General features: G+C 40.3%; 6 protein-coding genes and 1 long non-coding RNA gene across 20 annotated transcripts; 3 read left to right on the forward strand and 4 right to left on the reverse strand.

Annotated features, from left to right (window-relative positions):
• Positions 1-569: 569 nt before the first annotated feature.
• Positions 570-7,543, reverse strand: LOC116924852 (feline leukemia virus subgroup C receptor-related protein 2). Of its 11 annotated transcripts, none has more exons than XR_006649338.1 (16): positions 7,041-7,543; positions 6,695-6,975; positions 6,490-6,592; positions 6,334-6,423; positions 6,141-6,275; positions 5,941-6,082; positions 5,626-5,837; positions 5,439-5,542; positions 5,242-5,352; positions 5,033-5,169; positions 4,807-4,936; positions 3,725-4,671; positions 3,008-3,646; positions 2,437-2,744; positions 1,387-2,372; positions 570-1,315 (listed from the first exon to the last, which is right to left on the reverse strand). XR_006649338.1 is itself a non-coding variant. In XM_045176733.1 (11 exons), the coding sequence occupies exons 2-11, from the start codon at positions 6,919-6,921 to the stop codon at positions 4,851-4,853; spliced, it is 1,347 nt and encodes a 448-aa protein (XP_045032668.1). In that variant the 5' UTR covers positions 6,922-6,975; positions 7,041-7,543; the 3' UTR covers positions 4,685-4,850. The 11 variants fall into 11 exon arrangements, 3 of the variants coding, with proteins under 3 accessions (XP_045032668.1, XP_045032652.1, XP_045032648.1); XR_006649335.1 differs by having other exon boundaries at positions 3,725-4,579; positions 4,639-4,668; positions 4,807-5,169; positions 7,041-7,542; XR_006649336.1 differs by having other exon boundaries at positions 3,725-4,510; positions 4,594-4,668; positions 4,807-5,169; positions 7,041-7,542.
• LOC123474485 (solute carrier family 46 member 3-like) lies at positions 745-2,896 on the forward strand. Its single transcript, XM_045176700.1, has 7 exons — positions 745-1,325; positions 1,391-1,827; positions 1,903-2,004; positions 2,067-2,204; positions 2,283-2,366; positions 2,455-2,611; positions 2,681-2,896. Exons 1-7 carry the CDS (start codon positions 745-747, stop codon positions 2,772-2,774), a joined length of 1,593 nt encoding a protein of 530 aa, XP_045032635.1. The 3' UTR covers positions 2,775-2,896.
• On the forward strand, positions 3,041-4,815 carry LOC123474538 (cilia- and flagella-associated protein 36-like). Of its 2 annotated transcripts, none has more exons than XM_045176751.1 (6): positions 3,041-3,291; positions 3,367-3,434; positions 3,528-3,635; positions 3,736-3,991; positions 4,064-4,180; positions 4,240-4,815. In XM_045176751.1, the coding sequence occupies exons 1-6, from the start codon at positions 3,054-3,056 to the stop codon at positions 4,551-4,553; spliced, it is 1,101 nt and encodes a 366-aa protein (XP_045032686.1). In that variant the 5' UTR covers positions 3,041-3,053; the 3' UTR covers positions 4,554-4,815. The 2 variants fall into 2 exon arrangements, with proteins under 2 accessions (XP_045032686.1, XP_045032688.1); XM_045176753.1 differs by having other exon boundaries at positions 4,249-4,815.
• Positions 7,544-10,963: 3,420 nt separating the features above from the next.
• On the reverse strand, positions 10,964-14,001 carry LOC116924845 (feline leukemia virus subgroup C receptor-related protein 2). The gene is made up of 10 exons (XM_045176708.1): positions 13,212-14,001; positions 13,030-13,132; positions 12,872-12,954; positions 12,724-12,782; positions 12,577-12,659; positions 12,344-12,485; positions 12,036-12,247; positions 11,841-11,944; positions 11,613-11,723; positions 10,964-11,523 (listed from the first exon to the last, which is right to left on the reverse strand). Exons 1-10 carry the CDS (start codon positions 13,514-13,516, stop codon positions 11,205-11,207), a joined length of 1,521 nt encoding a protein of 506 aa, XP_045032643.1. The 5' UTR covers positions 13,517-14,001; the 3' UTR covers positions 10,964-11,204.
• Positions 14,002-15,281: 1,280 nt separating this feature from the next.
• LOC116924870 (feline leukemia virus subgroup C receptor-related protein 2) lies at positions 15,282-18,630 on the reverse strand. Of its 3 annotated transcripts, none has more exons than XM_045176736.1 (11): positions 18,488-18,630; positions 18,222-18,398; positions 17,440-18,054; positions 17,262-17,364; positions 16,940-17,164; positions 16,552-16,690; positions 16,269-16,474; positions 16,089-16,192; positions 15,940-15,999; positions 15,827-15,877; positions 15,282-15,713 (listed from the first exon to the last, which is right to left on the reverse strand). In XM_045176736.1, exons 3-11 carry the CDS (start codon positions 17,700-17,702, stop codon positions 15,443-15,445), a joined length of 1,422 nt encoding a protein of 473 aa, XP_045032671.1. In that variant the 5' UTR covers positions 17,703-18,054; positions 18,222-18,398; positions 18,488-18,630; the 3' UTR covers positions 15,282-15,442. The 3 variants fall into 3 exon arrangements, with proteins under 3 accessions (XP_045032671.1, XP_045032676.1, XP_045032680.1); XM_045176741.1 differs by having other exon boundaries at positions 17,440-18,146; XM_045176745.1 differs by having other exon boundaries at positions 17,440-17,858; positions 17,922-18,398.
• Positions 18,418-20,623, forward strand: LOC116924860 (2-oxoisovalerate dehydrogenase subunit beta, mitochondrial). Its single transcript, XM_032931445.2, has 8 exons — positions 18,418-18,579; positions 18,643-18,720; positions 18,780-18,982; positions 19,052-19,207; positions 19,277-19,448; positions 19,607-19,752; positions 20,195-20,281; positions 20,354-20,623. Exons 1-8 carry the CDS (start codon positions 18,465-18,467, stop codon positions 20,492-20,494), a joined length of 1,098 nt encoding a protein of 365 aa, XP_032787336.2. The 5' UTR covers positions 18,418-18,464; the 3' UTR covers positions 20,495-20,623.
• LOC116924879 lies at positions 18,864-25,062 on the reverse strand. Its single transcript, XR_006649340.1, has 3 exons — positions 24,760-25,062; positions 20,148-20,306; positions 18,864-18,999 (listed from the first exon to the last, which is right to left on the reverse strand). It is a non-coding gene; the product is annotated as an uncharacterized LOC116924879 (long non-coding RNA).
• Between the last annotated feature and the right edge of the window lie 78 nt (positions 25,063-25,140).

Below are 25,140 nucleotides of genomic sequence, written 5' to 3' on the forward strand. Positions count from 1 at the left end.
CACTATGGCGCCCATCGCGGTCTTTAACTTCGTAGTCTGTGGTCCTGCTGTGGCAGCTGCAGTAGGTGCTGTAGTTTCTTCAGCCATGCCTGTTAAAGAAAGTAATAAATTTGACACCTTTTTAGAAAATCAGATTTATTCCAGGACTGTGTGACAGTCAAAGCTGTTGCAATTATTTAGAGCCACTTTTGATGAAATTGACGAAAAAGACAGCTCTGACTACCACACACACCGAATACAACAGGTAAAACAGGAAGGATTATGAAGGTAGCCAAATCGAAAACAATCCGCGCATACTTTTTTAAATTTTTAGTTTGCTATGAAGTTTGATTTCTGGGAATTAGTGCGTTACGATCAAAAATAGGCAAGAGACCCCGAGAGGCAAGATCTGTGTAGTCTGTATGGCTGTATGGCTGATATAGAATCACATGGCCCTGAAAACCAGAACTTAGGTAAATAATGACTGAAGTCAGTGAATAAATCATGGATTACCAAGGTCAATTCTATCGATCATGCCAGCTGACGTGACAAATTAAATTTTCAACGGCTTACCCAGCAACGAGAATTCATTAAATCTTCGATCTGTATATTAAGGAAGGGAATGAGAATGGTTGAAACAATCGTGAGGAATCACTGTTGGAGCCACCTTGATCGTATTCTATTAGTGGGACATGTGAGAACGGGGTCTTGACCCACAGAGTTTTTATAGCTATCCTTTGTGCTTGCATCAGAAATAGAACGAAAATGATGTCAACCTATCGAAAGGTAATAATGTGGATAAGCGTAACACTCCAGAAGCTACATATCACGATCGAACCTTTTGGATTTCTCTTCGTCATGGCAACTGTTATACAGGTAAAATTCTCCAAACTCTACCGTCTTGTTTTGTTAATCAACCTAATTCTTGTTTGCCCACAGTCTGTCCCTAAACAATACATACTTTCCTACAAAGTCTGCAGAAGCCATTATGGCTTCAATTTAAATTTAAGTGATTGCTATGGTAGTAATCAAACGCATTCGGTTTCCAAACAAAGTACTCTGGAAACATCGGATCACATCGAAAGTTATGCCAGCATCTTGAATATTTACGGCTCACTGATTAATCACATCCTTTCAGCCCTCTTTGTCTTATTATTCGGACCACTCAGCAATCAGTATGGAACGAAATTCTTGATGGTTGCTCCTGTCATTGGTCAAATAATATCCACCTTAATCCTCATGGCAAATTATTTCGCGGATTCGCTTCCAGCTGAATTTCTTCTTTTCGGAGACATGTCAATAGGTGTCCTAGGGGGCAGAGCTACCTTTGTTATGGCTGTGAACACGTAACAAAAGTTTACACGTCATTCGTGACGCCTTTCATAAGCAATCTTTATGTATTCTTACGCAGTTACATTGTGGATGTAACGCTGGAAGAAATCAGGACGCTCCGACTGGCTATCATGGCCGGTGTTATTGCGATGGCTGTGCAGATTTCATCACAAGTGATTAGTGCCGTTATATACAATCTAGGCGGTTACCTGGCCATTTGGTTGAGCGCACTTGGTTTCTATGCCTTATCATTGATTTACCTGTTTTTCTTTGTTCGTGATTCACGAGGCCAACCAGCGAAAAATCGATTCACTCGGCTTATTGTGATAAAATCCACTTCAGCAAAGGAAGCAGAACAAGCAATAAGAGAATCACTCTCAGAAAAATGCAACTGTGAATCCATTCTGAAGAATGTGCGGCAGTGGTCCGTCATCGCTTTTAAACGACGGAAAGGATACGAACGCACTTTCATTTTTTGTTTGATGTTCTGCTTTTTCTTGAATTGTTTTTCGTACGGTTAGTAAAGAACAAATCAAACTAAAACGAAGTGCAATGATCGGACTAGATAAGGTTTGAATTTTTTGTTTGCAGCCCACTACGGCGCTGCTTACCTTTACACGAGAGACTACTTTTCCTGGAATCATTCTGACTTTACTTTGTACACGGCTAGTTTTTCATTTGTGGAAATCCTTGGTAAACGCGGACGTTTAAAAAAAAAATGAGTGTGTCAGTCAACATCTTTTGATCGGTTTTAGGAACTCTTCTCCTCTTGCCTCTTCTCTCAGATTATTTGAGATTCTCGGACACTTTAATTGGCATTTTGTCGTCAAGTGGCAAAGTGTTGTCTTACCTATTTATAGCTTTCGCCGCATCTTCAACGATCGTGTATCTCTGTAATTCTAGCTCTGGCCAGACAAAGATTTTGTTTCAGCTTTAATTTGATTTTGCTGATGAAGTCTTTTCTTTGATAGCCACGCTTGGTCATGTTTTGTCGTTGGGAATTACCGTGGTCATCAGATCACTGCTCTCCAAATTGGTGAAAGCCGATGAAATCAGTAAGTCTGTAAAACAAAAAACGTTTTCTGCATAATGCTTGAACATTGAAATTCATACTAAAAACATAACGTTTTCTTATGACTATAGGTCACGTCTATTCATTTGTTGCTGTCTTAGAATCGATTGTTCCTCTTATTGCGTTGGTCAGCTTCGATTCGTTGTACAAAGCAACTCGGGACTTGTTTTCTGCAACCGTTTTTCTCGTTGAGATGGGCATTGAAATCATTCTATTAATGGCATTCGTGTATGTCTTTCTCATGCATATTACTGCGATGTAGTCTTAATCTAATTTGCCATTAATTCCACTTTATAGCGGCGTTCTGATTCTTCAGAAGAAGGAGAAGGCAAATAGCGTCCGCCCTGCCAGCAACTATTACCTATCGCCGTTTAAGAGGCCAAAAAAATAACAATGACGTTATGTGCCAATAAATAATATTATTCCATGTTTAACACGCTTTTCTATAGGTGTCGTATGACAAATGTACGCCAAGGGTTTCTTATAGAACGGGGAAAAAAATACACAGCTGTTGAGTACGTACAATGATCCCTAACTTTTTACGTTCCAGCACTTTGTAACGAAACAGATAGCCTGCTAATTTTTGCGGTCTATAGAATGTTTGAAAAATTAAGCAGGCCTTACCTTAGTGAGAGTTTGTTATTGTTTGGTTGTCATGGCAACTCATAACATGGATCGCGCTGCCAACCCACAGTCCAGCAGTCCGATTTCCCGAAGGAGGGTACCAATTGTGGATGTGATCTGTCAGTTTCAGAAGCTTTGTACACTACCTTCTTCAGCAATGGAAGCAACAGACGATGTTCCCGAAGAAAATAACGCTGATTGGATCCTCGATTCGTTGGTAGCTTATCTGCAAGGACCTGTTTGGATTACTCCTATTCTGAATTTCGTGGAGCAAAAGTCCGTCGGTGTGTTAAAACACGAGTCCAATCATTCTTCTCCCACTGAATAGTGATAAATTTAACTCTTTGTTATGTTGAAAGTATTTGAAGGTGATGGTGCCGAGTTCGAGGATGAATATCAAGGAATCCACAAGGAATTTCGCAATTTGGTGGGTGATATCTCTACTATGACTCCAACTTTTTGAGTTTATAGTTCGGCTGATCAATCGACCTAGAGATAATTAACATTCTCTGGTTGCAAGGTGGATGTTATGCTGGGTGCCTACATGGACGATTTAGGCCTTCAGCCGGAACACCTGGAATTAGCCTTGAGTCGAATCCAGCCTTCCGTCCGGTCGGCAGCTTTACAGGTATACACAAACTGCTTTTTTAAAACACATTATATATTTAAATTAAACGCCCCATTAATCGGAGAGAGCTAAAATACTTATAACTTTACATCACTTGAAGCAACTGCTGGAGCCCGTACAATCCGCCGGCGATTACGATCGTTTCAAAGCATTGATGCGCTCTAAAAATGAGCAGTTGCACAACGAAGCTCTTGAAATGCTGCGCCGAAAGCGTGATCATCCTGGGCATCCGAGCATTGAGAGTCGGAACGCGTCTAACGATGAGTTTTCCGAAGAAGACATCAATGAAGCGATTCGGCAATCTATGGCCGAACATGTGGCCGAACGAAATGCCCAAGTCGCTGAGAGGCGTGACGGTAATTTGTTATTTCGACTGTGTCAATGCAAACGTTAAAAAAGAGCCTATAATTATTGACTGGGCGGGTTAGTGGACCGAGCTCTTGCTGCATCCGTGGCTGGACTACTAAAAAGCCAAACAACTGACGAAGTTGTGGAAACGTTAGTAGAAGCTGCTCCCGTAACTAACGTTCAAACTCCGACCAGAGGTTTGAAACGGATCTTTTTTTTATAAATTTTGTAGAGAATTTGAAAGTCAAATGCTTAGGTCATTTAGTGGCAACAAAAGTCCCCGATCCGGAAGATGTAGAACGCCGCCGCGTTCTATTACGCGCTCAGCGTGATAAGATTCTCAGCCAAAAGAAAAAAGAACGGGAACTTCAGTTACATCAACAAGAGCTGTCCGATAGAGAAGCAGCAGGCAATAAAGTAGCGTTCGGAACGTCTAGACCGAGATCCGGACGTGCGGCTCGTGCAGCTTTAGCCGGTGAAGCATCTCCCGAGGTCGATGAACGTACCATCCAGTATCGTCGATTGCTCTTGCAGAAAATTAAAGAAGAGGTGGAAGGAACTTCAAAGTAAAATCTTGGTTTGACTGACAACTGAAACTATAAATTCTTACGTGTTAGAAAGACATTATCCAAAATGTGAATTTCACGCGTTGTACCCTTCATATAGATCAACATGCTAAAGACAACTGCTAAATTTAAAAATATGGTTTCAATAATAGTGTAATAAAACACAACATTTTTAAGATGAATTTCAGTTGTAGGCTACTCGAATAATTATGTAGGCAATTTTAACGGCAATAGAATGGTGTGAATAAACGGCTTACCTTTCCTTAGTTTCACATCATTTTATGAAGATCGATATGTTAGTTCAAGCGGAAACTGGTAAAGGATTGTCTTTTGCTCCTCCTGCCACAACAATCATAGATTCTCGATTGGCTTTCTGTCGGCGAAGATCTGACCGGATAGGGAACGTCATGACGAAGCCAATCAACAAAGCGGCTGATAAAAAGCCATTGCAAACCATCGAGCCATAAGTAGCCAATAGCCAACCTCCTAAAAGTGTAAAGATAATGCCAAAGATCTGAGCTGACGCGTTCAACAATCCAGCAGAAGTGACTTCCGGCTCCGGATAAGTCAATTCGGTTCCAAATTCAAAACCAACTGGCAGATATCCTGTCATGAAGAAGCTATAGAATGCGAACAAATTTTTTAAAAAATATTTTGGGAGAAATCAAATATTCCAGTGAAACAGAACTAACCCAGCAGTTCCAGCAGCAATGAAAGTGACGGGAATATATTCTAATTGGAAAGTGAAAGTATAAGCAACCATTCCAGCCAGAGCGCAAACGTACGTCGCCAAAGTTGTTTCTCTTTAAAAATTGACCAAATTAGGAATGAAATCATTCCCAACTAATTTCATATTGTAAGTCCTTTAAATTGAAAGAGAAATGCTTACTTGAATTTATGGGTTTTGTCGAGAATTGCACCGAAAAGAACAGATCCAAACATACCACAAACAACAATAGTCAACCCGATTCGACCAGCATTTTTCTCTTCACCCTATAAACAAAACAAAAATGTGGAAACATTATTCGGCCATCCGTGCTGAACAAGCGAAACAATTGAAAATTATACACGGCTACCGGAAAGTGAAGCAGGACCGTCTGATTCAACAAAGTGGACATGGCGTAAAAGACGCCGACATTGATACCGTACGAAAGGAAAAGTAGCATAAAACCATGATTCGTAATAATCTTTTTCAATGATGTAAAATATCCTGAAAAGGAGCCAGACGATTGTTTCGCCGAGCAACATTGGGCCCCGCTAGGAGGTACAGGAGGTTTGGCTTGGAAACCTGCGGACGCATTGCAAATCGTTAAGAACTGCCACGTTTCAAAGATTTTTTTTTTCTTTGTTTGCACTGGCTTTCTATAATACTTTCTAACAATGATAGTTACCGAAAAAGACAGCAAAAAGCAACGCTGTGCAGAATCCAGCAATGATATAGAGCATAAATCTCAAATCTGTGCCAATGTCTTCCGGGTTTTCGTGATCATGTACGAGCATTGGAGGTATTAGAAAGCCCAAAGCCACACCTATCTAAAACTGAACAGGTTAGTATTAACAATGGATAATGCGTACATGTATCAGGTTAAACCTGATTTCCAAAAACCCCGATAGAACAGGCCAAAGAGACTTGATCTGCACCAAACCAAACGGCTGCAACGTTTGGCGAAACGCCCAATAAGAAAATCTGGGCAACAGACGCGACTGTTTGGCCTATGAGAACCACCTTGCATTCAATAATGATCATTTAAATTGTCATTCATTTTGATTTATCTGTGGATTACGTAAAAGAGGTCAGGTGCAACGCCAACGGCGTTGATCCAGGCTGCAGAAGTGGTCCCAATGGCACCCAACAAAACGGTAACCCGTAATCCCTTATGGTAGCGATGAAGTAAAACAGATACCAACAAAATAATAAACATCATGCGTTCCATTCTTACCAGTCTGTCCATAATCCACGCTCCGGGGATGATAAACGGAATGTAAACGACCATAAAAACGAGGCTCGTCCAGTCAACCGTAGAACTTTCCACGCCATAATATCTGAATATGGAATAAAAGCACATAAAAAAACAATGGCGGTGTATCCCTTTGCTAAAGATTTGAAATGAAAAAAATAAATAAAGAACAAACAAAACTACTTACTTTGTAATTAAATTGTTGATGATGGAGAATTGAATCCACTGGAACGCGTTCGTCATAAAAACCAAGACGAAAATCAAGAGCATTAGCCACCGGCGGCGGAACACTCTTGTGTTAGCCACAGGTGATTGGTCGTTAGGTAAATAGGAGTCGTCGGATTGGGTTATTTGTGTTTCACCCAAATCAGATATATCATTTGCAAAATTTTCTTGTCCCCCTTTTTTCGGCATTCTTTTATCTCGTAGCTAAAATGATTTACGAGACACGACCTTAATTTTGTTTTCCTGGGAATTCAGAAATAATGACCATCACAGAGAACTTTGAAATGTCAAATAAGGATACGACATACAAACTTAATAGGCGTTCGAATCTCGACACAAGGCTACACTGCACACCGGTTAAGGTAAAAAGAGAGGATGGGTTCGAAATCACAGAAAAAAATGCCATAAAAAGAAACAATGGACGATGCAGGATAAATCGTACCCTTTCCCTATGGCAACGAGGCGTATTTGACTGCACTTATCCTCTAAACAGTTTGTAAGATTTGTTAACGTAACGACCCTTTAAAAGCCTTTTTTCGGATTTAATTGCAATTTTCAAATAAAATGTGAGCCTGCTACAATGGCACGATGACTACACCAATGGTTTTGACGGTTATTGCTACACGAATAAAATGAAAATCTTCTTTTGTGCGAGCGTAGATGTGCACCGATAATTTAAAAACCAAAGGAAATCCTTTTAGATTATAGACTTTCCTGTTTCCTATAGACGTCGATACAAATTACGTGAATAACTGTAATTCGGTATCACTGTGAAGTGGGACTGAAAACGGTAGGTTTACACTGGGAGACGAACAGTCGCCAACTAACCCCAGAAGAAACAAGAAAGAGAATAAGAATTTCTGCAAAGCTGTGGGTGGGGCGAACATTTCTCTTCGAAAGTGCAAACGAAAGGCAGGCATGTTTCATTGTTTGTATAGTGATCCCTCATACGTTTGAGCTATTCATCATAAGTGTCTGCAGATTTTTTGTTTTCTTAGTTTTTTTTCTTTTTAGAGATCGTTTGGCACTGCACGGTTAACTTTCCCTGTATAGCATCAGTTCCAACTATTTGTATTCCGAATCACGTTTCGGGCATACAGCTTCAACCATGAAACACAGGTAGCGGACACGAAAAGAAAAAAAAAAAAAACTGTCTTTAGGGAGCAGGCATTCCACGAAAGGACATGCTTTTTCACTTCCTTCCAACATGTCGGAAACTCGGTGATAACAATTGACAGTTGGGCGCGACAAGGTTATTGGTATGAAATCTGCGGATATTAAAATTCTCGGTTTCCTTCTTATCTGTCGTAGATTAACTTCAAAATAGGAAAAATCAAGATAAAAGGAAATTAGCATTGTCAAAGGAAACGAAATTTCAAAACATTACAGACAGAGTGTTCCATTACCGTGAATGGAAGAGAAATAAAAATGGAGATGCAGGGTATCGATCCCCGTACTTCTCGCATGCTAAGCGAGCGCTCTACCATCTGAGCTACATCCCCATGATGAAATTTCGACATTGAGGCTTTAAATACTGCAAGTTACTGTTGCTATCAATCGTACTAAAATATATACGTTCCATACTATGTTTCGCCAAACTACGTCTTCATGAAGGACACTGCGCAATTCAGTATCTTACTCCACGCAATCATACGAAGAAATAGAAAGTTGTCAAACCGAGTTTATGTTCGAATCTTTGCGACCGAACCGAACTGAAACAAATTCTGTGTCGTAAGTGTTCAGTCACATGCAGCGTAACGCCAATAAACAAGTTCGCGAATTGTTTAGCAGCATACGATCACCAGGGCTGCCCTTGGAGCTCGGGGTAGGAGAGAGAGAGCAGGATACATAATGTTTTCCCTATGGCCATTAAGCGAGACACCTAACTGATGTGTAAGCATTATCCAGATTACTGGATGTAAATTACAGAAAGTTGCATTTGGCCAGTTTCCCCGTAACATCAATGCAAACTCAGAGGTGCCCAGGGTGAGGCATACACACACAACTACTATCATTAATTCGCACAACGAAATATTAAAAGGCAAAAATTTCCATAAATTAGATAGGGAAGTTTCAATAACTGGTTCGCATACAAGCCCTCTACCTTTCGAGTCTAAATTTAAGCTTTTCATAGCGTGTCGAAAAACGGTAAAGAAATAAAATAGGTAATCAGTTCCGCCCTCAAGGGGTGGTAACTTAAATACTGGAACGTAGACTGTGGCTAAATGACGATGCAGCGTCTGTAAAAGAATTTCAGAAATAATGGTAAATCAGAGAACAAATAATTTTTAAAAAAATGTGAAACAATTACTCTTTACTACTATAAAATGAGGCAACGAAAAAAAAGCCTTAAGCTTAAAGTCCGCTTGCGGAGTAAGGTGGCTCGTTATTCCAAAGAGCATAGTTATAGAAATTCAAAGAAATAAAAAGACGCTTGGAGATGCAGGGTATCGATCCCCGTACTTCTCGCATGCTAAGCGAGCGCTCTACCATCTGAGCTACATCCCCGACGGAAATTGCTGCGTATAAAATTAATTTAACCAATTGAAAATGTTTGATAATGACTGCATTATACTATTTTCAACCAAGCCATATACATTCATGACTCGTGTTACGCAAACATTATCTGATGAAATCCATTATTTGCCATACTCTTACTAAAATGCGTGTTTTGCCATTCTCCGGGGCAATCGACCTTCTCAGCAAAAGGAAGAATATAAGAATCCTTGTCCCCATAATGGCATAATTCAATTGATGATATAGTTTCTAAAAAAATCACTATGCAAAGTTCATGTAATCCCCACGAGAAGCGCCATAACAGTAATGATCCGAGTGACCCTTTCAAGTCCTTGCCGCAAAAATCGTGCACTGCTGTGGGCCGATATTGGCTACGCAATCTCGCCGCTATAACACATTATTACAGATATGTTAAGGACAGATCTAAATAACTTAACTGGTGTACTCATTCCTCTGCATTCCTTGACATGGATTTTGTTATGTATTAATAGCAAAATTGAAAATGAAAACATTGTCAATCTATCAGTTTTTGTGACAGAAATATACCAACAAGGTTTGAAACAATTCCTTTTTGAGTTGCAAGGCTTTGAAAAATCTCACGAAACACTTCTTTCAATATTCACACACCGAGGTCTTTAGGACCTCCGACTGTCAAAGTCACGCCCTGTTCAAGCAAGTCTAGTATGGCAACCTGCTGAGTATTGTCTTTGGCTTGAGCACACACCATCGTTTACTTTCCTCTTTTATCCTTTATTTATCAGTTGTCTTGAAACAAAGACAAGTGTCATTTTTGTTCCATGACCTGGTTGTAGATTCGAGCCATTCTATGCGGAAACCATAACTGTCAATACTTTGCAATCGTCCACAAATAATAATAACAATAAAATATAGTCTACGCCATTAACCGCAAGTAAGTATAACACGGATTATCCGTGGGTGTCCTAATGACCATGCGGCGCAATTGCAACTTTCCGCGTCCTTGTTTTCCGGCTTTGACTTCTTTATTTAGTATAACTATTATATACAGTAGACTGCTGTATATAGGAAGAATCTCTAAGTATTTATTTTTAGGGCTACCTTCATGGCTAGATGGAACCAAAATAAACGAGCTGTCCTGCATGACACCATCTGCAACGCGCATTGTCACGAATGAAAAACAATAGTCTATTGCCAAAAAAGGGAATTACTTTCACGGCCGTTAAATCCTCTTTTCTCTTCTATCAGACGTCCGTAAAACATGTATCCTACGATCTCCCAGCATGTAAGAGGACACACATCTTGACAGACGTTCTATACACTGTATAATATATAGTGAACGGCCTCGTCAGTTTAACTTTCAGATGACACGACAACGCAACGCGGGGAAGGCGATAATCAAAGGACTAAAAGCATCACTTTCAAGTCATATGGAAATGACACTGTGGAAGAATTTTACACATGGCTCTGTTGTGTCCGGTAAAGAGAAAACATAAAATGGGACACTATAGTTGGGTCGAGGCCTTCAGTGTTGAAGGACTAAAAATGTGTTCAACTTTTCTTTGGCAATTTTTTATCTGCCCGACCGCAAACAAATACCAACGGGTTAGTACGGGGAATTCCGTGCCAGCAATTTCAATTGGAAACCAGCAGTTCTCATGTAATTAAGAGCGTGGGGTCATACTGGTCAAACTTGTTGAGGACTTATATCAAACAGTCTGATATCAAATTTTCAGGATAGTTTCTCATTATTTGTGTATTGCCATTTCAACAAATGGGATTTTCTTCTTCTTCTAAACTTCAGATCGATACGTTAATTTAATTTAAATATGAGAAATCACACGGATCGTGAGTACAGGATAAAATAATAAGATTCCTTCAGTTTGGAAATAGAATGGCAGAAAATCATAAATCAGATATTAAATGGTGATGCAACGGGAAACCTCCCGTCCAGAGAAAACAGTATTTTACATAACATGTCAAGGATTCCCGTCTTTAATTGCTTCTTTAACATCTTTTGTTGGCATGTTCTCGGCTGTCTGGTTAGCCTTTTGACGCTTAAGCTCAGCGCGGATGGGCAGCGTTAGGGCAGCGCCGACCAACAAAGCGGCTAACATGGTTCCATTGCATACCAAAGAGCCGTAATTAGCCAACAACCACCCTCCGAGAATAGTAAAAATGATGCCAAAGATTTGAGCGGATGCATTCAGCAGTCCGGCAGACGTCACTTCAGGCTCCGGATAAGTCAATTCGGCTGCAAATTCGAAGCCCACCGGCAAGTATCCCGTCATAAAGAACCTAAAGACAAACACGTTTTTAGAAACGAAAAACGATTATCATTTCTTTTTATAGCGCCAACTTTAAATTCATGAAACACGATTGTATACCCCGTTACTCCGGCCGTGACAAATGTGACAGCGATGTGTTCCAGCTTGAAGGTGAAAGTGTACGCTGCCATGCTGGCTAAAACAAAAACGTAGACGGCCAGAGTAGTTTCCCTGAAATGACCCATAAAACAAAAAAATGCAATTCATCTCAGGCATTCGGAAGAAGGTCAACGGGTCGTGAATGGATCACACCCAAAAAAAAACGACTATACGAGTGAAGAATCTTACTTGAATTTATGGGTTCTGTCGAGAATCACTCCAAACAGAACGGAGCCAAGCATTCCGCACAAAACGATAGTCAATCCAATGCGTCCAGCATTCTCTTCCTCTCCCCTTTTTGGCCCCCCAGTAATGGAATCATTAGATAAACGATCACTTTAAAAGCAAGCCATCATATGACGTTGACTTATGAATCCATCATACCGGAAAATGTTGCAAAACGACCTGATTCAACAAGGTCGACATGGCGTAGAACACGCCAACGTTGATACCGTAGGTAAGCAACAAAAGGTTATAGTCTCGATTGGTAAGGATTCTTTTAACGGAACGGTAGTAGGTCAAAGGAGTGGGCGATGGCTGCTGAGAGGCCAGGCATCGAGCAGCGCTTGGTGGCAAACTAGGTTTCGCTTGGAACACTATGTGACCAAACCAAAATCATATGCAGATTTATGTTTGAATTTGTTAAAAATCGATCAGAAATGAGCCGAATAATTTCAAAGAATTGGGTTTACCAACGATAACGACCAGCAATAGGAGGGTAGAGACTCCGGCGACGATGTAAAACATGAAAAGCAAATCCGCTCCAATATCATCTTTCAATTCGTGATCCTTAACCAAAATCGGTGGTATGAGAAAACCTAGAGCTATGCCGACCTACATTTCAAATGTTTTTATTTTTATTTTTATTTGGTTGATTTTATTTTTTCACATTTGGTTTCAATGTCAGCAAATGTTATATTTGTACCTGGCTACCGAAAACGCCGATGGCGCATGCCGATGAAACTTGTTCGGGACCAAACCAGACGGCCGCTACGTTAGGAGACACACCTTTTAACACACAGTTGAAAATGAAATTACTAGTTCACGAACGTATAGTTAAGACAAGATTTACCTAAAAGGAAGACTTGAGCCGTGGCGCAAAGCGTTTGACCCATCAATGCGACATAAAACCTTTTTTTATAAATGAATCTAATTAATTCTACTACCAAAATATTGGTACATTAACTAGTAATAAAGTTAAGGATATACATATAACTTACCGATCAGGAGCGACGCTCATAACGTTGGTCCAAGCTCCCGCTGTCGTACCGAAAGCCCCGAGTAATAAAGTAACGCGAAGACCCTGCCGAACAGGTGTTTGCCATTAGTATTAAAGGATGTTTATGTCACCTAAAAAATGTGCAAATGAAATACGCACCATCTTATCCATAATCCAGGCACCGGGGAAGATTAAAGGAATGTAAGCGACCATAAACACCAGGCTTGTCCAATCAACAGTTGAACTCTCAACGCCATAATATCTGAAATAGCGAAAAGGGCAAACAAACCCAATGTTAAGATAACGAATAACGACATAACATATCCGAAATTCCAACTCACTTTGTGATTAAATTATTGATGATGGAGAACTGAATCCACTGGAAGGCGTTGGTCATGAAAACGAAAACGAAAAGAGCCAACATGATCCATCGTCTTCGATACACTTTTGTTTCCATCGACTTTGATTTGTTCGATTGGCATTTGACGGGCTGAACGATGCTCGTCGCACTCTTAACGTCGGTTAACATGGCTACTTCCTCTTCTTGGACAACTTCCTCTTCGCCAACTGTTTCTTCTCTCCCTGCAGCTAGAGTTATGGGAGAATACTGATAACTGAACTGAGTTGTCTCTTGGTCTGCCACCATCTCGCCAATTTTCGGACGATTCCGATTCAGAACTAACCAACAAAAAGGAAGGCCAGGAGGGTGGTGGCAATCACCGGATTACGATTTTTTTGCGCACAAAAAAAAAAGAAAAGTAGGAACTCGAGAGAGAGAGAGAGAGACGATAAGTGCTTGCTACGGGTACAGTCGATTGGAAAGGTAAACAAGTTCCTGCATGCCAAGCGCGTGATTTTCATCTAAGCGAAACGGTCACCGACGTTACATAGTCTATTGTCAACGGGAAGAGGGATGGCGTGCTCCGCCTCAAAATGTGCGGGGGGGAAGAATCGAGACGAACGAATGTGGGAACATCCCGCCTCATTGGCTGAGCCACCGGCCAAGGGAGAACTTCATTTTTTTAGTTTTTTCTTTCTTCAAAGCCGAAGGGAAGAAGAAAAGAAAAATTATTTATGAAATCCGAAAATGTTTTAAAAACGTAGCCTTGGCCCACAGAAAGCCGGTGTCAGCCTTGGCCTCAACTGTTCTGTGTAGTGTTGCTTCGTGAGCTATAAGTTCCGCTGCGAAATAAGAACTGACGAACGATAGAAGAACGACGCCAGACAACTAGCCCGACGGCACCTGTGCAGCTGTTCACGTAGGCTGTGTTTATGGGTAAAACTGCCACGAACACAATAATCGTATTAAATGGAACTCTTGAATTCAGGTGTTTGCATCAACCACAATAATAAAGTAAATTTAAGCTAATAAAAATTATACCGGCCTTTCACTATTCATCGCTTCAAGGTTCGATAATCTTTTCATCCATTTTTTGTTGTTGTTTGTTGATCCGGTCAACAAAAACGGGGAAAAAATTGAAGCATAAACCAATAGTATTACATACATTGCACAATAATAGAGCGTCCTCCTTGTCTTTTGTTGTTGTTGTTGTTTAAATCCAATAAAATCATTAGAATTAAAACATCTAAGATATATGAAACGAGAGCTTGGTTGCATTATCACCGCCCTTGCGGGAACGGGAGCGCGAGACGATTGCTATTCTGCTAGAGGCACATAGCATCCGCACAATAGGAAAAGAAAAAAAAGGTAAAAACTTTTTGAAAAGCCTTGTGCTTTTTTTTTTGTTTTGTTTTGTTTCATCTGACGACAGAATTTGATATGCAAACGACGTCGGAACCCGTTGCCCTTAAGCGCCGTACATAATTAGGTTGAACTAGAAAGAGAACAGCTCAGGCTTATGTATGTCTAAATAAGGATCGTCATAGCTATGAGGGCATCCTCAGTAGACCCCTAGTTAATTTGATCTTTTTCTTTCTTTTTTCTTCATCTTTTTACGTTTCCAACGCTTCTGTCTTGTTTTTTTTCTTCTTAAGAGCGACTCCCGCATTTTTGCATATCGTAAAAAAATGCACACAGACAAATTTGGGAAAAACCACGTTAGCTTGTTGCGACTGTTTTTGTAATAACCTTAGATGGTAGCGCGTTTTGATCTAATATGAAAAATGAAAACAAGGAAAAAAAACCTGTTGGAATCACAAACCAAATACCCGAGGATTCAAAACAACTTGTGCAAATATTTGCCCTTGTCTTTTTTTTTTTTTCTGACGTTCGTAACATGAATGCAAACAAAAAATGAATCCGCTCCTCCTCTATACTGAAAGCTATCATTTCTAAACGAGAAACAAAACGCACGCTATAATAATTCCGTACTCGTTGCGTGCTGATGATTACGGATAAGCAAAAGGGAAATTACTTTCGTCGATATTCACGTGTATGTCGGGATGACTGATCAGTTTTTAACAATTCAAATTTATTCACTATTTTTGTATATCATCATCGCTCCACTTGATTTCAAACGAGTCCATATAATAATAATAATAATAATAATAATAAAAGAACAGCTTGAAAGAGAGCAAATGAAACAGCGTTAAGTGCTGCAATAGGCGCTGGTTATTGGAAACCATTAACGGCTTTCTGACGTCTGAGTTTCGGACGGATGAACACCGTCATAATGGCTCCGATGAGCAAAGCAAACGTTAACGTACCATTGCAGACAAGGTCACCGTAATAGGGTAACAACCAACCGCCTAAAACAGTGAACACGACGCCAAAAATCTGAGCGGACGCATTCAGTAGTCCGGATGAAGTTCCTTCCGGTTCTGGATAGGTCAATTCGGCAGCGAATTCGAATCCCACCGGTAAGTATCCCGTCATGAAAAACCTATTCATTTTCAAACAATATATCTATAACCATTTTCAATTGTGCATGACGCCACACACACAAACACACACACACACACACACACACACAGGCAGTATAATCAGTTAACATACCCAACGGCTCCGGCCGTGACGAATGTGACAGCGATAAGCTCGACATTAAAACTGAAAAATAAAACACGTTGAGAATGAAATGTGATTAGTGTTAAAAATTCAAAAAGTACAACCTGAAAGTGTAGGCCACCATTCCCACCACGGCCAATCCGTACACCGCTAGAGTGGTTTCTCTGTGAAACGATTCAATGTCAATTTGGTCATCAATCATCGTTCATTGCATTAAATAAAATCTAGAAAAAGAAAAAAGACAAAATCTTACTTAAATTTGTGCGTTCGATCGAGAATGATTCCTCCCAGCACGGAGCCAGCCATTCCGCAAACGACGATTGTCAAACCGATTTGACCCGCACTTTCTTCTTGGCCCTAATTGTTCGTATTTTAATTGGACGTTCATTATTTCTCGTCATTAAGATCCCCCCACCCTAATATGATTAATTACAGGAAAGTGCTGCAGAACTGTTTGATTCAGGAGGGTTGACATGGCATAAAAGACGCCCACGTTAATGCCATAAGTGACCAGAAGAATGACGTAGTCTCTGTTCAATAAAATTCGCTTGATCGATTGGGAATAGTTCGTGGATTCGGTCGATGACGGGTTGGAGTAACGAGCTACGCTCGGAGGCAAAGGCGGCTTGGCTTGGAAACCTGCCAACCGAATTAAATTGGAAATGAGTTATGCGCGTTAAAATTTATTCGCCCCCACCCCCTCTTTTTTCTCTTACCTACGATGACGGCAATGAGTAAAGCCGTGCAAACTCCGGCCACAATGTAGAACATGAGACTCAGGCCGTTGCCAATTGTATCGATAGTGCCGTCCTTCACCAAGATGGGCGGCAAGAGAAATCCAAGAGCCACACCTAACTATTTTTTGAAGACATATAAATGTACGATTTACGATGTTTCCTCATAAGGGCAGACAAATGTTATTGCAATTTTTCAGCTCCTTTCTGTACATCATCAACAACACACTTTATTCTCGTTTCCTATGAAACATCAACAGCCAAATGCTTTCAGCTGTATGTCGTCATTCAAGTTTTTATGGTTTCACGAAATTTTAATGGAGAATTCATTATCCCGGGCTTCTGTGGATGATTATCAATCAAATTGTACCTGGTTGCCGAATACTCCGATGGAACAGGCCGACGAAACTTGATTGGAGCCAAACCACGTTGCAGCTATGTTTGGTGGAACACTTAAAATAAACACCTGAGAAATGGCTGCCATCGTTTGACCTATAAGGGCGACGTAAAACCGATCAGGTGCAACGGACAACACTTTAATCCATGCACCGGCCGCCGTTCCAAAACTGCCAATCAACAACGTCACTCTTAATCCCTGGCAAGATAAAAATCAATGGGCTATTTCATTTATTTTTGTCAAGGACGTGTTATCAGTGTACGATGAAATTTTTCAATTTAAAGTCTAGACTGACCATTTTGTCCATGACCCAAGCACCTGGGAAGATTAGTGGAACGTAAACGACCATATAAACCAATGACGTCCAGTTGACCGTCTGACTGTCTACGCCGTAATATCTGTCAATTATAAATTACTCTTAGTTATCTCTTTGGAACACGTGCTACGTAGATCAACACGAAATTGTTAATTACTTGCTCAGTAAACTGGTTATGATGGAGAATTGTATCCATTGGAAGGCGTTCATCATTGAGACAAGGGCAAAAATCAGGAGCATCAGCCATCGTCGACCGTACACTTTTGTGGGTGTCAGCATTTGCTGTTCCGCTGTGGCGTTTTTGGGTTCTGCTTCCGGCACACTTGCATTTGTGCAAATATGAAAAACGTGAATCTCGTTTCCGTTTTTCTTCAAATGATCAGCATCGCTGATCGGGCTTTCTGTAGTTTTCGTTTCCATGTTTTGCGAAGACAGAATGTCAATGTTCGCACTCGATCCAGGGCTTATTACGCACTTTGAGGGAATGGGAACGCAATTTTCAGTCGGTTTATCGATTGTTGTCAGTTAGGCCGTTTTAGATGAGAGCTTAGTCGGAAACGGGTGCCATTTTGCGAACTAAATTTGTAGAGAGGTGATAACTGTCTCAGTTATTCAAATAGCACGATTGACGCAACAGACTTGACTATGTTTGAGTGGACGACTGCTTGCAGTATTCACGACTATCGTGCGTTTGATTGTTGATGTTGTGATCATGGCACGATATCCTATCACATAGGGCGAGCAAGTGTCAACGGGTTCCGTTGAGGTCAAACTGCAAATAGAATTGTTGGATTTTCAAAATTCTACCTCCAATTCTTTAAAAGCAAGTTTCATCCGTCAAGTTGTTTCTTGTCCGTTTGTGAACTGACATGGGAAATTTTCGGTTAGAGTTAGAGCTTGATAAGTGTTAAAACAAATGAAATACAAAAAAGTTTCAACCGTCATTTGTCTGCGTCAACTTGATATTCCATCCGGGTCACGCAGAGTGATAAGTGCTTTTTCGTGATGACCGCCGCGGAAAAGAAAGAAATGCTGCGTGCGGTAATCGGTAGGGCAAACCCTGGGTAAACCCATTTGGCAAAGAAAGAAGTTGTGATTTTCAACAGAAGATGGCAGCTATAGAAAAGATTTAATCGAAAAGCAAATCAGACGAAATTCAACGTAAAACGATAAAGTGTAAACATGGCTCTTCGTAATTTCCTTACTCGGAATCTCCTTCTCAATAAATGCCCATTGAGAATATCTCAGCGGTTATCTCATTTTACATTTGTTCCAGATACCGTCTCCGCTTCCGAAGGTTCCCATGTCAATTTGTTATTTTGAGTTCAGAGAACTAATATTGAATTCCCGTTCCATGCAGGCGAAACACAGCGTATGAACTTGTTCCAGGCTATCAATAACTCACTGGATTTAGCCCTCTCCTCAGATCCTACAGCTAGTAAACACATTGATCTTTATGTTTCAATGTACATATTAACAGTAAGTTTTTACCTGTAGTAATATTTGGTGAAGATGTGGCCTTTGGGGGAGTATTTCGCTGCACAGTTGGGCTACAGGAAAAGCATGGCAAGTCCAGAGTTTTCAACACTCCTTTGTGTGAACAAGGAATCGCTGGTTTTGGTATAGGAGCTGCCACCGCAGGAGCTACAGCCATAGCAGAAATTCAGTTTGCAGATTACATCCTTCCAGCATTTGATCAGGTCTGTAAATTGGAGGGCTGATGAGGCAAAAAAAAAAAATTAATTCGAAGTCATTCTGGGAAATGCCAGATTTGCAATGAGGCTGCCAAATACCGATACAGAAGTGGAGGTCTTTATGATTGTGGATCCCTGACTATCCGTGCTCCCTGCTCTGCAGTGGGGCATGGAGCCCTGTATCACTCGCAAAGCCCTGAAGCATTCTTTGCCCACTGTCCTGGACTCAAGGTGAGCCTAGTTTTTGTCATGCTTCATATGTGGCATCGTGTTAATGTGGTTTTATCGTTGTCTTAAAAGGTTGTGGTTCCCCGAGGGCCCATCAAGGCCAAGGGCTTACTACTTTCGTGCATTCGTGACAAAAACCCGTGCCTGTTTTTCGAACCCAAGATCCTGTACCGTAGCGCCGTTGAACAGGTGCCAGTCAAAGAGTACACTATGCCGCTGTCAAAAGCTGACATACTAGTCGAAGGTAGTATGTCCACAATGAAATCATCCTGTGACTTTATGTTATCTCAGGATCTGATGTAAACATAGTTGGCCAAATGATAAAACATCCTGTTGGAATCGCACATCTGTTGACTACATAGCAGACGAATTAATGCAAACATTTTATCAATTTTTCTTTAGGAGATGACATCACACTAGTTGGCTGGGGTACGCAGGTTCATGTTCTACGCGAAGTATGCCAACTAGCCAAGGATCAGCTCAACGTTTCGTGTGAACTAATTGATCTAGTTACCATTCTACCGTGGGACAAGGAGACTATTGCCCAGGTTGGTAACCTGAACATTATGGCCTTTCTCTCATTTTCGCTACTCCAAAAGAAATTCCTAAAATGGGAAACATTGGCAATATGAAACTCTTTGGTGGTATGGTCTAGGTGAAACTTGTTTTGACATTTCGCTGAATGACCGTTCTATTCTTTTCGCCAACTTTTTATCGCCCTTTTTTTTCTCTCTCTTCACGGTTTCTTGAGCACAAATTTCTGATTTCTAATTGCGGTTCGACGAGCCCGAAACTGAAAGAGGCTCTTTAAATTGCCGCTCAAGCTTGACACGGAAGTGAAAACAGTTGACTTCGTTTTTGTTTTTCATCATTAAATAATTTGTAGTTGTTATTTTCCTTTTTTTTTTTTTTGACTTACCTGTTGTGGATTTTGTTTACTCACCATTTCAATTTTTTTGTTTATTCATCTCACTTTCTAAATGTCTCAAGTCGGTGAAGAAAACGGGACGGTTGCTGATAGCGCATGAAGCGCCATTGACGTCCGGATTTGGAGCTGAAATTGCTGCCAGCATCCAGGTAAATGGCTGCATTGTTTTACAATCTAAAAGTGAACAATCTGAAATCAATGGTTTTCTCTTCTTTAAACAGCACGATTGTTTCCTGAATTTGGAAGCGCCCATCGAACGCGTGACGGGATTCGATACGCCATTCCCGCACATGTTTGAGCCGTTCTACATGCCAGACAAATGGCGCTGCTTTGAAGCTGTCAAGAAACTAGTAAACTATTAAAAGCTAAAAATCTATTGAGACATATTAAGTCCTAATTAAAAATTTATAAAAGCCCAAAAAAAACATCAAGGAGACTAAGCTGTACATTACATAAGTATATGTGAAAGTAAAACTCGTTGTTTACGTCCATTTGTTCGTTGAGGTCAAATGTCTACGTGTCCCAACTTGCATGTATAATACCCTCAAACCCAAGGGTGTGCGATTGCGTCTATTTACATGGCAGTCGGCGCGACCTTATCTCGACTAAGCAACCCGAATCTACTTACAACAATGATACATATACACAGTATATGTCGAATACAAAACGGCTGATTACGAATCTGTGGTGGACCCGGGCGATCTGAGTTTTGAGCAGAGGTTTAGAACACATCCGTGTGGAGACCTTTTGTTTGCCCCGATTGACGCAATAGATTCGGTTTACACGAGTTCAATATCGCAAACAGTTTTTTATCGTTTGTTTTTCCGTTATAGCCAAACGACCGTGATTAGAAAATGGTACACGATGATTCAATCAAGTCTTTTTTCTTTCAAAAATACGAACCTACGGCAGGGAAACAAATCATTATTGTATTTGAATAACACTTTCCAAATAATGCGTTTGAACGAACAGTAAAAGAAAAAAAAAAAAGGATAAAAAAAAAATGGGGGAAACACATTTTCACTTTAGGCAACTGAACTGTATAAGGAAATCCAAAAACAGCCTATCATCGACAGACTTGGTTCATGTGACTACTTCCAATGCCTTTTGAAAGGGGGAAAAAATAGAGAGTCACTTTCGCTCTTTCGTGCATTCGCCGACTCGGTTACACTGTCATCGTTCACTTCCCTCTTTGTTCGTGAGGAAATAAAAAAAGGGGGACAGCACACAAAAATATAAATAAATCGAAGCTATTGTGTACAATATTTATTCGAAATGCCGGAACTGTCTTTTTCTTTTTTTTCTCTGGTTCATTCAATGATCTGCCAACTCTCTCTTGTGCCCACGTCCACAGCACCCTCTACACGTCTGCGTGTTACACACACCGTGAAAAAATGGTGAATAATAATATGTTGTAGCCGAGCTTGAAAATGTATGCAACTTTTTTTGCGTGCAGTAGACTTTGAAGGACGTTTTGTTTTGTTTTGTTGCATATGTGTGTTATAGATATCCCTGTTTTTTTTTTCTTTCACGACCTTCACGAAGGGGGAAACACAATCTTCCAATTGAAAAAGTACTTGTGTAGAGAAGCAAATCGCCCCCCCAAAAAAAAAAATCAAACTAATTTCTCCCAGACGGTCGGAAAGTTCAGCGTATGCCTCTCGAATTTCAACATTGGAGAAAAAAAAATGCGTTTTAATTTACATGTTGTTTACGAGTCAATCGAATACCTTACTTACAAATATTACCTTTACGCGACATTAGTTAGTAAATATCGTTCACTAGTTGGCAGCAGCGTATCTCTCGGTCGCTGAAAGGACGGACGTTTCTATTCCGGATGGCGGAGCGCGTTTGAGAGCGTGACGATTCGCCGCCAATGATAATCTTCAACTACGCAACTATACTGGTGTTCACGAAATCGTGATTTCGTGATTTTAAAAAAAAAAAATTCTTTGGTCTTCCTTAGCTTCCTATTTTTTTTAATTTTTTACATTTCCTTTTTATATTCAAACTTGGCGAGAGATACGTTAATGCGGGATTGCGGTTTTTTTCCCCCTAGTCTAATAAATATCTTGCACAAGTATAAAATGTGATGTTCGCAAACGAGCCCGTAAAAAAAGGGGGGGGGGATGGGTAGTCAGGGAGTTCACATTCAATGCACATCGCATTATAGCGCGTATAAAAGCAGTCCAGCATGTATAATCCAATGTAAATATGAAAAAAAAGGGGAACGTTTTTGACAAGTGTTCAGCCTTTCGGAAAGACGTCACAACACACACGTAGATGCACTCACGAGGGGGTGGTTATGCTCCAGGGTCTGTTGGGGTATTGATTTGCCGGGAACTGCAAGACCAGACGTTGGGTTGTACGTGACGTCAAATAACTGCGACGCAGAAAACAAAACAACAAATGGAAGGTACACCAATCGACATCTAGCACACACACATGTGTGCAAAAACGTTTCCTATCGTGAATTCACGCGCTTCAACCCAAAACGGAAGCAGCTTTTGATCATTTTCTTGCTAAATGTTCTTTAGCTCACGCGAACTTGAAAGACAAAAAAAAAAAAGATAAATTTGAATCCGGAAACCCCCATATGTTTATACGGTAAGAGTTGAACGTCCCAGAAAAAAGAAACATATAGAGATGTTATCAGATTCGCATTTTTCTATTTGAAAATAACTAACAAGTGGTGGAGCATCGCAGCGGGATCCGTGAAACGGGTAGCAAGTCTTCAATTTTTATTTACTTTTTTTTTTTTCCGCATTTGAACAAGTGCAAAAGCATCGACATCAATTCAAATGACGACTAGTAGATGTAGGTGCAAATGCACCTGCAACCCGCTGTTTGTTTTGTTTTTTAAAAATCGCATTCGTGCTCACTCAACTGTCCTCGTCAAAATAATAGGTGTCGAATAACACCTGTGCATACCACCCAAAAAAATAACATCCTACGTATCCCTGCATTGCAATAACAATCTTATGGCTTCCCCATCGAAAATATTTTTTTTTAAATTTGATTTCCCAACTGCCGGGAAGTACGCCCAAATAGTTCCATTCTAAAGCCAGTGAAATGAATGGTGATTCTCGTATAACTTTCATGAATGACTAGTACCAGAAGCAACAACAACAAAAAAGAAACACGTGAAATGATTTTTTTTTCAGCATCAATCAATTTGATCTAGTGCGTGCACGTACAAATGCCTTTCTTGGAAAATAAAGTCACACGTTACACATTTCCAACAGGTAGCATTAAATAAATAAAAAAATTATAGGATAGTTGGATAATAAGAGCACGTTATACACGTAACTATAACGGTCTGATGGGATACGCTATCCATCAGTTCTTTGTATAACTCCACAAGATGACGGATATATTGTACGGATGTCGTGACGTAACCAGGGGTTTTTCGATTACCTCAGTCCAACCATTTATTTTCGTTTCCTATCAAACGGTCCAGTCAGCAGTAGCCGTTCTTGCAAAAAAAAAAAAAAAAATCGTTCATTTTTCAGATCAATGAATTAAATGAGGTTTCGATTTCCGGACTCATTTTTTTTTTCCTATATGCGTAACCCCTCCCTGTTTGCGTGTGCAATATTGTGCTGAACTCACGGGCTTACGATTGTTGATTATCGGTTGCAGCGCAAGCGTATAATATACTCCTCAACGAGCATTAATACATGTGTCGATTATGCATCAAATTTAACTTGTCCATTTAACGACGGCAGACAATGAGAACGCAACATAAAAAGGGATTTCTGTTTTTTAAAATCTAAATTGCAGTACATCTAGCAGTATCTACGAGAGCCATTCACGACGCCGTGACGTCAATGGGCTACTGCGTAGGAAGTGAAAAGTACGTCCCAATCGAGAAGAGAAAAGTGGGGCGCGTCACTCGATCGATTTGTTCCTACCCGTAGACTTGATTTTCTCACCCGACTGGCAATAGGAAAAAACAAAAAGCAACAAAAATAATCAATAAGCCAACAAACAATGTTTTCGCAATTCATTTGGTGATTGGGCATTCGCAACTGATGAAACACTACCTTTAATGGACCAAATTATTAAATTGCTAATCGTGTCATTGTAGCGAAATTCGCCATTTGCATGCGAATTAACCTTCCTAGAAACACTTTCGTTTTCATACACTCAATGCCATTATACATTGCAAGCTTTCACCCTCTTTTAACATAAAATAAAGCCAACCTGATTTCAAATTCCCGATAGTGTGAGGGGGGGCATAAAGACACTTGAATACAACGACCAAAACGACATTTTTTTTTCGTTCACTCGATGAATAATGCATTAACTGTTTTACTAATTTATTGTTATCGTTTTCCCCGTGTGTGTGTGTGTGTAACGGTTGAATTTTGAGGCCGTTGTCTCATACAAGTTGTACGTGTTTGCTTCACCTTCATCCATAAATAATGTCGGGGAGTGTACCTTCTAAGCCACGGGTTTTTCACCTTTACAATCTACACCGCTATGTAGAACTTTTACCTTTATTACTACAAGACGTTCGATCAGTTTGTCTACAAGATATTCTCTTTACATCCTGTTCTCTCCATTTTTGTTTTATCGACATTTACTTAGTTTGATCCTGTGCGACAATCGATGTAAAACTGACCTTTGTTTACGAATCAGCTGACGATGTCGCATTTCTCGAACAATCTTGATTGCAGGATTTTTCTTCCACTCGATTCGAGACTGTTGTTATATCACAGATGGATTGGCAAGATGATGATGTTAGATAAAGAAAATAAAGGCGGAACTTGACATGCACAATAAACAATTACACACGAGATTTTCAAACTCTGAGACAAGATGGCGTTTAGCAGACGCCACAACGTTTTTGGTGGCGATAGGAAAGAGGCGTACGCATGTTTCGTGCTGAAAGGAGTGGTAAGATATTTTGGAGAAAAAGAAAAGAAAAACCACAGTGGGAGCAATAAAATATATTTAAAAGCAAAAAAGAAGAAGGAAAACCCAGACGGTAAAATCCGCGGTT

Source organism: Daphnia magna, linkage group LG1 (genome assembly GCF_020631705.1).
Source record: "Daphnia magna isolate NIES linkage group LG1, ASM2063170v1.1, whole genome shotgun sequence".
NCBI classification, from domain to species: domain Eukaryota; kingdom Metazoa; phylum Arthropoda; class Branchiopoda; order Diplostraca; family Daphniidae; genus Daphnia; species Daphnia magna.